Consider the following 14722-nt stretch of genomic DNA (forward strand, 5'->3'; position numbering starts at 1 on the left):
TGTGAGATTCTGATTTTTAGAGTCTTTTGAGTTTTGGTAAGACACGTAAGGGACTGCTGAGCTGCATTATGGTTGGGTATTAGCTCCTAACAGAAGTGGGTTTTGTGTGTGTGTTTTTGTTGCTGCTGCTGTTTGTTTTGGTTTTAAATATGTGTCAGGCAGCCATGTGGCAAATTCTCACGAGACCGTGGAGTTAGGAGCGTCAGATCTGCAGTCACTGCCTGGGCTCCAGTTCCAAACTTGCCAAGCGACTCTGGGAAAGACCGTTAACCTTTCCTAGGTGGTCGTTTCTCGTATTTGGAGCTGCAGCGATTTCCTTGTAAAGATGGGTATAGGATATGCACACAAAGGTACCGTGTGTGCCTGGCGTTAGACACTGAACAAATCTGCTTGTTTTCTCCTCTGTATAATGGAGATAATAGTGCCTGTCACAAAGGTGTTTGAGGAGACGTTTTCCAATAAGTCCAAAAGAGTAACATGCTGAGAATAATGTCTACCCACAGTAAGCATTCCTTACACAGTAGCCAGGATCCTGATCATTAGCACTGGCACTATTACTAAAAACCTATGCCTTTCCTATCAATGTTTTAAAAGACTTAATTATTTGAGGTGGGGAGGGGTAAAGGGAGAGGGAGAAAGAAACTTAAGCAGACTCTGCGCTGAGCTCGGAGCCGGATGCAGGGCTCGAGATCACGGCCTGAGCCGAAACCAGGAGTTGGCCCATTAACCGACTGCGCCACCCAGGCGCCCCTCAGCAGAGTCCTTTATAGGAAGAAAGGGAAAATTAACATCTGTTAGATGAATGACTGGTGTATTGTAAAATTATGATAATTCATAATTAGAATTTTCCAGACTGTAATTCCATCCCATTCTGTCACAATCCTTCCCCACCCCCGCTCCCTTCCCCCGCCCTCTTCCCCAGAACCTTATCTTTCCCCGTTTGCACAGCACTTGGTAAACTTGGCACTTGCCTTCCTCACCACAACCATGCAGGTGTGTTAGGCTGTCCTGGAAGCTGTCCCAGATGCTGACAAGTCCTTGGCAGTAGGCTAGAAAGGGAAAAGGGAAGTTTTGGCTGACATCTCCAAGTCTGACTCCTTACTCATCTGGAGAGTTCCAGTGGTATCTTTAAAGTGTAAGGATAAATGACGGGGCCCCTGCTCTTTTTTTGTGTCTCTAACAGATATGTATCTTGGATTCTAATTTCTTTAGTTTGTTATATATTAATCTCTTGTGATTGCTCAGGAATGGGTAAGGTTTGGTAAAGTCATAAGTCTGCAGGGATGTTTTAAATGCAGGCAATGTGTGTGGGGGGGTGGGTACTAGCTAGGCAGAGCGTAGTGGAAGAATGTGTGCTTGTGTGTCACAGTTTGGACTAATGTCTTGGCACGGCTGTCCCATTTCCTGACATGTAAGAACTGGATCTTAAGGCCGCACATATTTGGCAAGCCCTATTATGTTACCCTCCTGAGGGAGTGCTTGGGTAATGAAGGTGATAGATAATATTGGGTAGGTACTGGTGGGACCAGGGACATGAGAGAATATGGAAAGAATCCCTTTTAAAGACCTTTATTACATTAGATTTTAGTGTCTGTAAACAATTACAGCATTCAGGGAGTGCAGGATTTAAATGAGAAACACAACTTTGTCAGATTATACCACTTGGATAAAATGGCATGGGCTCCGGAAATCTATAATTAAATGTATTTTTGAAAATGAAAAATACGGTGGAACATCTGGTTTATTTCACTACAGAAGTGCCTGGGTATTGCTTATATAAGTGTGATTAACTTTGGCTGATATGTGGATTTCTGTGTAAAATAACAGTATTTTAATTAAATTTTTTCTGCTTGATTCTGTTTGTGTTGTAAACAAATTCTTCACGCGCACACACGCACTCATTAGAAAATGGCTGCCTTCTTTAGAAGATCTAACGTTTGGTCATTTTCTTTTTGTTCCAGCGGATATTCAACTCCTTTGTTTACACTGAGAAAATCTCAAATGGAGAAAGCGAGGTACAGCAGGTAAGAGGTTATTTAGTACTTGACCTTCTCTTTTCTTGCTTTTGGATAAGGCTTCATTACTCTTTGCAGGCCATCTCCGTGTGAGGTTTCCCGCCGCTCTGTGTAGAATCTCATCTCTGTCTTAAGCGTCACAGTGACAACCTCGCACTTGAAGTTCTTGAAAGCCATTGAAATAATGGTTCTGTGGATGGTTTTGTTTTTGCTAGTTGTGTTATACTTTGGAAGTATAATTTAATTTCTTTTTGTTGTTTTGAAAATTCCTGAACTGACCCAAATTTAAAAATATTAGAAATCATTCCATCTGATATTGGGATGAAGTGCTCAGGCTTTGGAATCAGACGAACCCAGGTCAAATTCTGGTTTTCTTGCTTACTCCACGACCCCCAGTAAGCAAGTTGGCCTTTTGGTCTGCTGTCTCTCAGTTTTAAATAAGGTGAATACAATATCTCCTTTATGAGATGGTGAGAATTAAATGAAGTAATGTCAAGATAATTGAGAACAAATGAAATCCTTTATGTGGAAGATTCTGGCATAGAAGCAGCTCAGTGGATATTGGCTTCTTTTGTTCTTTAATTTTTCTTTCCTCTTGTATTCTTTTGCTTCTTTCCTTCCGTCTCCTCTCAGTGCTGTGTGGGGTCAAAAAGTTCTGAGGCCAGATTCTATTTATTTATAGCTGCCTTCAGATGGACGGCTTCCTAAATTAAAACAAAGTGTTGGTGAACTTGGTCATAAATAATTGATCTATCAGTGCTTGAAAAGAAGGGTGGTAAAGAGGATTCTGGGTTTTAATTTCAGCTATCCTCCAACTTCATTACATTATGTGACCGTCAACTGGTAATTTGAAGCCTGGTTGGAAACTTAAGTAAAAAACAGAACCACGCTGAAAACCAGAGTGCTTCCACGGAATAAAAAAGATAACGAATAGTAGAACACACAACAATTCAAACGCGGCAATGCCGCCTTTATTTTATTCGTGGAAAACAGCTTGACTTGATCTGAACTTCAGAAGTGCTATACAAGAGGCAAAAGCCTTGCAAGTGTCATTGGAGTGAAGTTATTTATGGGATGGTTATTTATTTATAATAAATTACTGTGGTTTCATTTTGAAGTTCAGCATTTCCTGTGTATAGACCTTAAAATGTTTTATTGGTTTCTGCAGGTTAAATTTAAAAGAGGATGTACGTACTTACGTTTGTACTCTTCTTCTTACCTTTAGATTTTAAAAACTAATGGCCTCAAATTACAGTGAATGTGATGTGGTTTGCTGTATCAAGACTTAATCTTAATAATTCCTGTCTAATTTTTATTCCAGCAAGCTGAGAAGTGCTTTTAAGGTCATGAAAAGGGTTTTTATGGGAGGGAAGATTTCTACACAAAGCCTGTTTGAGGAAACGTTGGGAGACCAAAGGCCACTTGATAACATTTTAAAGAAACTGACCCAGGGATATCAGCTTTGTTGCTTTCCTTGAAGTAACAGATACAAGTTCTTCCTTCAGCTGTTTTCAAATGTGAAACTTGTTTTGTTTTCCTGGACTGATGTCATTGCTTTATTTATCAAGCTGTGCACAAGTTTGGAAGCCCTTAAAATTTTTTTAAAGTTACAGCAACTGATTGAGCACGTATGGGACACTGGTGCTTATCACGTTGATTTTCTTTTTTCTCCAAATAACCTTGAAGGAAAGATATCCGTGATACAGATGAGCACACTGAAGCTCCTGGAGATAAAATAAGTTACCCGTATGTAGTCTCATGACTGCTACGTTAGAGAGTTAGTTTTCAAAATGAGTTTGACACAAAGTTTTATATATGTGTATATATATGTAAGAATTCATTTTTGAAATTTGTATTTTCAGTTCAAAACAGTAGCCTCTGCTAATCTTCTTTTTCTGTTCCTGAGTAATTCAAATGAAGAATTATCACGCAGTTCTATCACGCAGTTCCCCTCTGATTGTCAAAAGGTTCTCTTATGTTGACCCAGAATGTACTTTTAACCTTCCTCAAATCTCTCCAGTCTGCCCTCTGGAAGAACCCTGAACAAATAGATCTCATGCCTCTTGCATCCAGTATGTGGAGGTAATTATCATGTCATCGTTATTATAAGAACAATCATAACTGCTTATCAGATTTGTTTGGTGAGTCAGACTAGTTATTCAGCATAGATTATTGACTTCTATACTCCATTTTAGCTCACAGCCTTTAGTGGACCACTTCATGTTTTGGTGTATTTTGTAGGATATGGAATCCTGACTTGAGTTTTCTAGCCTTCATTCCTCCCTTGGGGTAATGAAAACTAGAGCCTCATGGGTTCTTATCCTCCCAGCTTACTAATCAAATCTTATTGAGAGTTGGATCTGACTTGTGCATACTATCTAAGTTGGCAGTGAATCTAATGTGTTGTTAATATCTTCTGGTTAGGGGAGCAAAGTATTTAAAACTAATAAAAAACATTTTGTGATTCTTGACTCTTACCACAAAACTCTCTATGGTATAGACTTTGCTTTTTCTAATTATTTCTTTTAAATAAACCTTCAGAGTATGGCTCTAAATGCCTAACAATGTGTTTTAAATCTTTAATTAGTTCAGTATCTGTAGTTTCACTGCCAAAAATCTATGGCAACAGCCTCAGGAAAATAAAAATCCCATGCACACATTCTTACGTGGAGCATTTCCCATAGACTCCGCTTTTTAAAACTTTGAGAAATGAAGTTGTATGAGCACATAAAGCCATTATATGAAATTGAACCTGAATCAAGAAAAATAAATTTTTGATCAAGTGCCCCAAAGAGAGCCAAACATGGTCCATAAACACAAAGCAATGAAGAAGAAACAAAAGGAGAAAGAGCCTCTTGGAGCACTTAATTGGATCACTAAAGAAACCAGAGGCACCTTGGACATGTTTCAAGTGTTTGGTCTAACTTTTTCACAAATGCTCTGGTAATTATTTAGGTTAATCATTTATTCAATGAGATAGCAAACCTATTTTCATCATGCACTATTTCATAAACTATTGATGGCAGTGGCTGATTTTAGAAGACTTCAGAATTTTTTTGGAATGGGCAGTCGTGGTAAGAGCAATACCTATGTGTGCAGTGTACCTGACCTTGGGCCAAATACTCCTTTCTTAGTCCGTTTTTCTCTCTTCAGGATCCGATTCTTCAGTATGTACACATGCTCTTCTCCTGTCTTAAGCACAAACAAACCCTTGACCCTGCTTCTGTCTCCATGTGCTGCCCCATTTTTTTCTTTCCCTTTGAAGTACAAACCATCCCAAGGTGTCTACACTCCCTAGATCCAGTTCTTCCATTCTCTCTGAAACTTTCTCCAGCCCTACAAGTCCCACAAAACTGCTCTCTTCAAGGTCATCAGTGATGCCCACTTTGCTAAATCCAGGTCCTCATTGTATTTGATTAGCATCAGTATGAAGGAGTTGATCCTTTCCATTCCGTTGATAAAATTACCTGTCTTGGACCCCACTTTGCCTCCTTGCTGTTTCTTGGCATATTCCTGCCTTTGAGGGCTTTGCACTGGTGCTGTTCAGACAAACATCCCCAACGGCCTTCACCTGCTCCAAGTCTCTCCTCAGAAGTCACTTGCTGAAAGAGGTGACCACCATATTTTAAAATGCAGCCGACCCTGCCTGCCAAACTCCTGATTTTCCTTTACCTTGTTCTACTTTTCCTTTATTTTTTTTCCCCCTTATCACTTGTCGCTTCGTGGTTTTAGGGTATTTGCTTTATAAAACTAGTTTGGAAGCATTTCCTTGTCCTTTACTTTCAAAAAGAGTATATAACATTGGTAGTATTCCTTCCTTTGACGTTTGGTAGAATACACCAGGAATGCCATCTGAACTTGGAGCACTCTTTGGGGGCAGTTTTTTTTTTTTTTTATTTAAAGATTTTATTTATTTATTCGACAGAGATAGAGATAGCCAGCGAGAGAGGGAACACAAGCAGGGGGAGTGGGAGAGGAAGAAGCAGGCTTCCAGCAGAGGAGCCTGATGTGGGGCTCGATCCCATAACGCCGGGATCACGCCCTGAGCCAAGGCAGGCGCTTAACAGCTGTGCCACCCAGGCGCCCCTGGGGGCAGGTTTTTGATCATCAGTTTCTTTAATAGCTATAGGTTTTTGGGTTTTGTGGGTGGGGCTAAGGGGGGGAGGTTTAGTTTTTTTTCTCCTCAGATTTTCTGTCTTGTATCCATTTTAGTAAGTGGATTTTTTTCAAGAAATGTCTTTTTTATCTAAGTTGTCAAATTTGTTGTCATGAAAGTGTTTATAGTATTTTATCCTTTTAATACCTGTAGGCTAAAAGAAGAACATAAAGAAAAATCAGTAAAAAAAAAAAAAAATGTTGGTTCTTTGAAAAAAAAAAATCTGTTAAATGGATAAATTGGACTGAGAGAGAACAAATGGCATAGTAAATTGGTGATGACCAGGTTTTTAAAACTTGGCCTCATTAATTTTCTCCACTCTTTATTTCACAGATTTAAGCTCTTTTTTTTTTCCTTGTGTTTAGGTTAGTTTTGGTCTTCTTAAATTGGAATTTTAGGTCATTGATTTTTACACCTTTCTGTTTTTCAAATGGTGGCATTTAACACTATAAACTGTTCTCTAAGCATGCTTTTGTCATCCCACACGGTTGGAGATCATGGTTTTCTTAAAGTTCAATTTTAAAATATTTTCTAATTTCTTTTTTGACCCAGGGGTTACTTTATAGTGTGTTGTCCAACTTCCAAAACATTTGGGGTTTTCTTAGCTATTGTTACTAATTCCTCATTTAATTTCACTGTGGTCAGAGAACATTTTCTATGATTTCAGTCCCTCTTAATTTATTGAAACTTGGGTTTTGTGGCCCAGCATATGACTTATTTTGGTGACTATACCATGTAAACTTGAAAAGAATGTGTATTCTGCAGTTGCTGACTGTTAGGCTCTTTACATACCCATTAGATTAAGCAGATTGATAATTCAGATCATTTATTTTGGGGCTGATTATCATTTTGTCTAATTCTGTCGTTGCTAAGAGGGTTGTTAATATCTGTATTGGTGGAGTTGTATATTTTTTTACTTTAATTATGCCCATTGAGGCTTCATTATTGGGCATGTATGCATTTAAAATTGTTTGGTCTTCCTGGGGCGCCTGGGTGGCACAGCGGTTAAGCGTCTGCCTTCGGCTCAGGGCGTGATCCCGGCGTTATGGGATCGAGTCCCACATCAGGCTCCTCTGCTATGAGCCTGCTTCTTCCTCTCCCACTCCCCCTGCTTGTGTTCCCTCTCTCGCTGGCTGTCTCTATCTCTGTCAAATAAATAAATTAAAAAAAAAAAAGTGTTTGGTCTTCCTGATGAGTTGTTTTTTACATTATAAAATGTTGTTTATGTCTGGTTACAGTGGTCTTTCCTTGAAGTTTGTTTAACCTGATTATTAATATAGCCACTCCAGCCTTTCAATGCGTACTATTTGCACAGTGTCTTTTCATAAGCATTTACTTGTAGTGTCTCCATTGGTAACAGTGTATCTTTTGTAGACAGAATATAGTTGAGGCATTTTTATCTGACAATTATGACAAAAAGATATTTTTGCTTGAGAATGAATTCTAGACTACTTTTTAAAATCTTTTAATGCATAAATGATGTTCCACTGTGTACTGGACTTCACTTCTGATGAGAACTCTGTAAAAGTTGTCACTGTCTGTGATATCATTGCCGCACCCACACCCCCTGGATGCTTTCACAATTTTTCCTTCTATCTTTGGTTTTCAGCAATTTGACTATAACTATCTAGACATACCAGTCTTTATATTTATTTAACCTCCCTGGTGTGTGTTGAGCTTTCTGAATCTATAAATATATGGTCTTATCAAATTTGGGGACTTTTTGATCATTACTTCCTCAAATATTTTTTCTGCCTCGTTCTCTTTTCTCCTGCTGGGACTTTGATTACAAAAATGCTAGATCTTTTGATATTTTACAAGTTTCTGAGATAATGCTGCCTCCTTTTAAAAATTATTTTCCCATCTGACTTTCAGATAAGATCATTTTTATTGATCAACCTTTAAGCTTACTCCTAACGTCTCAACGTGCTGTTGAACTCCACAGATGGATTTTTTTTAAACTTCAGTATCATGGTTTTAAACTCCAGGATTTCCATTTGTTTCTTTCTGATAGAGTATTTTTCCAGGATTTTCTTTTCAATCATCACAAGTATGTTTTTCTTTGTATCCTTGAGCATAGTTATGATAGCTGCTTTAGAACCCTGCTGCTGGTTCTAACATCTGCAAATATTTGAACTTGATTTTTGTTGATTCTTTACTCGTGAAAATTGGTCACACTTTGGTTTTTCTTCTTCTGTCAAAAAATTTGGATTGTACTTTGGAGACTGAAAAACTTTGGATTCTGTTATATTTCTGTGAGGAGAGTTGATTGTTTTAGGCAATTAGGTTGATTGGATGCAAACTGCTAGTCTGTTCCTTGTGTTTCAAAACACTCTAGCATTTAAAATACATTCTGGTTGAAGTCTGTAGTTTTTCTTTTTTCTTTTTTTTTTTTTTTAAAGATTTTATTTATTTATTTGACAGAGATAGAGACAGCCAGGGAGAGAGGGAACACAAGCAGGGGAGTGGGAGAGAAAGAAGCAGACTCATAACGGAGGAGCCTGATGTGGGGCTCGATCCCACAACATCGGGATCACGCCCTGAGCCGAAGGCAGACGCTTAACCGCTGTGCCACCCAGGCGCCCCAAGTCTGTAGTTTTTCTTAATTATTTTTGTGAATTGTTATTTGATCCTGACAATTCTACCTACAAGATTTAAAATTTGATGTTTTATTTCGCCAAATACCATTCATTGGAGTACAGTAAAGGAACATATTGGTTTTATTAGAACTTAATACTTAGCAGGTGCTAATATTCCAAATTGTTCCTGTACCTAAGTATAAATTCAAGTCCCCAGTCATGAGGAATTTGGACCAGGTCAAAGCAATGGATTAGAATCCGTGTAAAAAGAAATATCTAGACCATGCACGAAATTATATCCCTTTATTTGTAGAAGAAGAAAAATACTCTGTAGCAGAACAAACACAGAATAGTTCTTTCTTCAAAGAGATTATGAATAGAGGTAGTCAGTCTTAGAGAAATGATACGTTATATGCCAAAAAGTAAATAATCAGTTGGAAGTAGTGTGGCGTTTCAGAATTTTAGAGTTGGGACCTCTGAGACCATGGGTATAAGGCCAGAAAGGTTAGGAAACTTTACTCTTTGGGAGTTACCAGAAACTCTTCACTGTAGCAAACCTGGTTATGTTGTTGAACCTATGCACTGAACCACAGGGAGAAAGGAACAGTGGTAGATGAGAGGAGGCGTAGAAGCGCTGAGCACTTGGGAGTCGTGTCTTTGAATTCTGGCTCCCTGTGCCCTGTACTAGGTAGGCATTTAGCGAGTATTTGTTGAAAAAAGTGTCTAGAGATACTCTGCACCTCAATATTCATATTTCCAGAATCTGGATTTATTTTGGGTTGCCCTGCCAAGCATAACCTAGTGTGGTAGTAGCCTGAAGGCTCTCATTTTGTTTATGATTACCTAGTTAAGTATGTTCAAGGCTCAGACTTGCCCAGAGTAGAGGAATCCTGGAGGTGGTGTAGATGGATTCCATTCTTTGCCTCTAACCTTTCCCCCACCTGTCCCGGGGGGATTTATTTAGGCTGAGCCCTGGTTTAGTTCACCCACTTACCGAAATCTACACTTGGCTCTGTGTTTATTGTCTAAGTGTTCATGAAATTTTTGTTGAATGAGTGAACAAAAGGCACTGAATTTGTAGGAAGGTAAAAGAAAGGTTGAAAGCTAGTGAAGCCACCCAGATGGAGAATTTATAATGAATCAGCCAAGGCTCAGAGCAAACAGATGATTGTTCTCTCAAACCAGAGTCCTGGCAAATTGAGCTGGTTGTTTAGGTTTCCTTGATTGGAAATTAATCTAGGTATGTTTCAGCTCTACTGTTCTTAGTCTGACTTTGCAAAAGAGAAGTTCATTTTTATCTTAGATACCCTCTCTTCCTGGCCTCCTTATTCCTTGTTCCATAAGATGGGATGGTGGTCTCTCATTTTAGGAAAAAGTGTGAGAATGTGATAGTTGTAATATTTATGTGGCTCTTTATTTTTTAGTACATCCATGTATATTTTTTCATTTTATCTTCTTAATGACATCGTAAAAAGTGCAGGTAGCCTTATCCCATTTTCCACATGAGAAAACTGTATCAGAGGGGTCATTATAAGTGGGAAAGTGGCAAAAACAGAATTTTCCTAGTTTTGTGTTTTCTTTATATTGTATTGGTTATGATAATAATTAGCATCATTTATTGAAAATATATTGTTAAGTACTGTCATTAAATCTTATATAGCCACATGGTTTTCCCCCCTTACAACCTCAGACTTTGCTCAGTGTTCCTTCTCAGTGAGGCCCTCGTGGGCCACTCTTTTATAAATTTTATTAATTGCACCCCTCTTTACTTCTTACCCCCATCTCTGTTTTGTCTCCTTATAATTTATCACCTAGGAGATTATATATATACATACACACACACACACACACACACACACACACACACACACACACACACACACTTGTTTGTTGAATGTATTTCTTTTTTGTTGAAGGATATATTTCCTAATAGAACCTGAGCTCTATGAGGGCAGAGCTAATTCATTCCTTGATGTGCCCTCGGTACCTTGAAGAGGTATCTACATGTAGTATATGGTAGGTACTCAGTAAATATTTGCTACATGAATTCATAATCCTCCAAACCAGCTCTATTAGGTTTGATGACAAGGAAAATTATGCACAGGTAAATATCTTGTCCAGGGTCACCTAAGAGGTTAGAGAACTTGATTATGAATTCAAGTAAATTTAGATACAATCCCTCCACGGCCTATTTTCAAACTTTTGTTTACTAAGGTGTGAGGGAGGTACAGCAGAGGCTGTTGTAGGATGTAAGGACGAAGTTCTAGCTTTTTTCTCTCCCTTTCTTCCTCTAACAATTCACCTTACTTGTTTGATACATTAGAGTTCAGCATGAAGTTTTATTTTTTAAAGTGGTCTGTCACTTTACAAAAGCTCTACAAATGGTGATGCTACATCATTCTGCTTTTCAAAAATAATCATGCAAGGTTGAGTTTGAATTTGTTTTAAAAGAAATGCAAAAATATTGTGATTAGGAGATACTCCTTAAACTTTGGGAGAGATAAGAATATATTAAATGTTCTTAAAGCAGAGAGAAAACTTGCGGTATTTGTAGGTCCTCTAAAAATAAACTCCTAAGTGCAGAAACCATGTCAGAATAATGCTGTAGTGCTTTATAGATACTGGGAATGAATGGGTAAACTAGAGTATGATCTCTTGGAGGGGAGATTCTGAGCATACCTCTCATAAGTAGTAGGCAGTTGATGAATTCAGCAAACATTTGTTGAGGACTTACTATATACTTGGCATTGTAGGAAGAGAAACAAAGAGCTTATCCCAAGGACATAGTTAAGTCCCAGGAGACATGTGTTCATATATTTGGTATATCTCGCTAATCTCTTGCAGGTGATGCCCTAGAGGACAGAAATGCCCTCTTTGGAAAATACTGACTGACTGTATTTATGAGACCGAACAGTGGTCTGAGTAGATTATCGATCCCATCTAGTATGGCGTACTTTCAGTTCAGATTATGTATTTTTCCTAGAATTCTAATAAATGGGGGATGGGTGCAAGAACTGGTATGTACCTAGACGGTGTTACGTTTGGGGAAAGATTATTTACTTGACATGATGTTTGTTTTCTTTGAACAAATGCTGCTTAATGTGAATTACCTCGTTGAATTTTTACCACAAACCTGTGATACAAATACCGTTCCTCTTCCCGTTTTAGATTTGAGGAAATTGAGACTCAGCTATTAAGTAATTCCCCAAAGTCATTCTTGAATTGGTGATATGACCAAGATTTTATTCAGTGGGGTCTGATATTGCCTTTTATACTTTTTCCACTGCCGGTTTTCTATAGGTCTTCAATTTTTTAAAAGGAAGGTGGTTTATTCTTTCCTGAGAGTATTACACATCAACCAAAGTAAGAAAGGAATATGTCTAAACATTTTAAGTACTATGATAAATACTTAGCTGCTAAACGAGGAAAAGATTGAGTTTAAATGCTCAGTTGACACGGGTAAAACACAGAACGGGGTGCCTTCTGGACTGTTAGTGACAAGCCTTTTAACTCTAATAAATCACAAGGATGTAACTTGAGCATTATGAGGAAGAGCATTATGTTACTAATGGATCATCCTGCAGGAACATAAACAAGATATAAAAGTAAATGAAACCTTTGACTCTTTTTTTCTCTTTCACAATTCATCATTATTCTGTTACGAACATAACCCTAAGACGGTTGGTTATAAGTGTGTGCCATTATGGAATTTCTTTTGGGCTTTGGATTTTTTTGTTTTGTTGTTGGTGTTTTTTGTAAATGAGTACCCCCTAAATAAGAACTTGTAGCTAATGGAGTAAGTGAAAAACTGCAGCTGTTGGGTTAGTACTCAGGATTAAAGTCTAACAGAGTGAGCGCCCTGTTACACGTGAGTAGAACTTGGTTAACTCTTTTGCATTCCTAGTGTGGAACTATGGTTGGTAAAGCTTTTGTTGGTATAGTTTCCCTGGAGAATGTAGCAAACCCTTTGCTACCTCTCAGAACTCCTGGGTTCTCTCCCAGTATGAAGCTCTGACAGTAATCAGGAATACTGATTACTATACTGTCATTATTACTGATTAATAATCAGGAACTGCTCAGCCAGCTTCTTGAGGGATGGGGGTGTGGAGATGGCCCAGGAGAGTGAAAGTAGCCAGGTGGCTTCCTATCTCACTATTTAATGAATAGCAATTTGGAATTTGAACTATTTATCTTGTTTATATTTTAAGGAAAATATATATGCAGCATATGTGCCATATGCTTGCTTATATTTGAAAGTTAAAATATGGTTGTGTGCATGCATGAAAGGTTTAATTCCTATACCAAATGTAGACTGGCTGACTGCAGGCATATGTGTCTTGTACGTTAGCCAATGTATGTGTCTCGTGTTGAGGTAAGTGGAGATAATCCTGGTCTCACACACACACACACACACACACACACCCCTCTCCTGAGTACTCACGCATTTCATATAATATGCTTTCTTCGAACACAAAGATGCAGTATCTGTTATTTACAGATATGTATTCTCTACACACATTTACAGTATTTATAACCCAGTGTTTATGTTTACATTTGTATATGTACTCCTACCCCAATGGTAGAAAATGGATATCTTTACCTCCCACCTCCACCACACACTAATATTTAACGCCTATAAATTCTAGTTATAGGTTTTTTTGTCGCTGTTTTGGCAAAAACCCAGAGTAGTCCTTTTCCCCAGTCCCTTAATTCCCACACATTGTGTTCACTGTGTTTGAGATGGAGCAAATGAAGGGGGCCGGTACTGTGTCGCCATCAGCAAAGACAGGGAGAAGAAGTGTTGCCGGCAGGCACTGCTGGAGACTAGCTGGAGAATAGTTCCCAGCCAGGAGTGGGAGGGTGAGGCCTTTGGGGCAGGATGGGGAAAAGAAATGTGAGGCCCCCACGCCCGCCCCCCACACCTCCGTGACCTGCGCCTCTCCCTGCTCCAGCTTTTCACATAACCCTGCAATCCATATGTGTGCAGATACCTTCTTTCAGTAAAGCAGAATCTTGAAAAGTATGAGCCTGGGCTTCCTACTCAAACTGCATTTAACTAGAAGGGAATGGACTGAGTGTACGTCTTCATTCTATAAGCCAGGAAGAATTCGAGAAATGAACATTCCACTAAAAATGGAAACAAGTCCATTATACACACGTTTCCAGTATCTTAGGTCGGATAGTACTCAGAAATGCTGGGGAGAAGGTAGTAGCCAAGATTTCTCCAAATCCACCCAAAACTGCTACTCCTACAGAAAGATACCTCCGATCATCTGCACTGTCAGAATGCATGCGTGGAAACTCAGCGTGCATTTGAAAAGCTGGTGAGACTTAAGAGCAAGGACCACCTCTTCCCTAATACATTCCTTGGTGCGATAGGAAATACGTGTGGTAATGATGTGAAGGAATTAATTGCTGCTAATATCAAGAGCTTCTGAATTAGCCAAACCCTTTGAAAATCTGGACCCATGAAGTAACACATTGATAAAAATGGACTCTTAGGAGGAGCTACAACTTTCTTTTAATATTAGAAGACTAGTTGTTGATGGGTATTTTCATTGGTTGGTACTTAAGCAGTCTTTAGTCCTTTTATAGCTGCAAAGTGCATGCAGGTTCTTCAAACCCATGGAGAAGTGTCACTGTCACATCCTCTGATCCCCATGTCAGGCACCCTCCCTCTGGAGGAAGGTGTTAGCAGTGAATCCTATGCAAACACACAGCCGATGGAGAGCAGGCATGCCCCAGGTCTTCTGTTTGCAATCCTCCCTGTCATCAGATAGGGGATGAGAAGACCTTCCCAAATCCAACTGTGAGTTGGAGAATGATATCAGATGCAGCTTGGCAAGGGAACAGACAGAATAGTTCAGAGAAGGATATAATAAAAGTGTTGTGGTTGAGGCAAATATCCTCATTCCTCTGGTTTGGAACCCACGTGGGAAACATTACTTTTTTGTTGTTTCTAGCAAGTCTTA

General features: G+C 38.9%; 1 protein-coding gene across 2 annotated transcripts in view; it reads left to right on the forward strand.

The window, feature by feature from the left end:
• Window positions 1-14722, forward strand: part of CACHD1 (cache domain containing 1) — a 201583-nt gene that overhangs the window by 79818 nt on the left and 107043 nt on the right. For both annotated transcript variants that reach the window (XM_045802151.2, XM_045802150.2), the window contains exon 2: window positions 1962-2024. Coding sequence is in view for 1 of the 2 variants with exons in the window: in XM_045802150.2 (XP_045658106.1) it covers window positions 1962-2024 (63 nt within the window). In the remaining variant the exon portion in view is untranslated. The remainder of the gene's footprint in view (window positions 1-1961; window positions 2025-14722) is intronic.

The sequence above is a fragment of the Ursus americanus genome, chromosome 12 (genome assembly GCF_024610735.1).
Source record: "Ursus americanus isolate L20-20 chromosome 12, mUrsAme1.1.p, whole genome shotgun sequence".
NCBI classification, from domain to species: Eukaryota; Metazoa; Chordata; class Mammalia; order Carnivora; family Ursidae; genus Ursus; species Ursus americanus.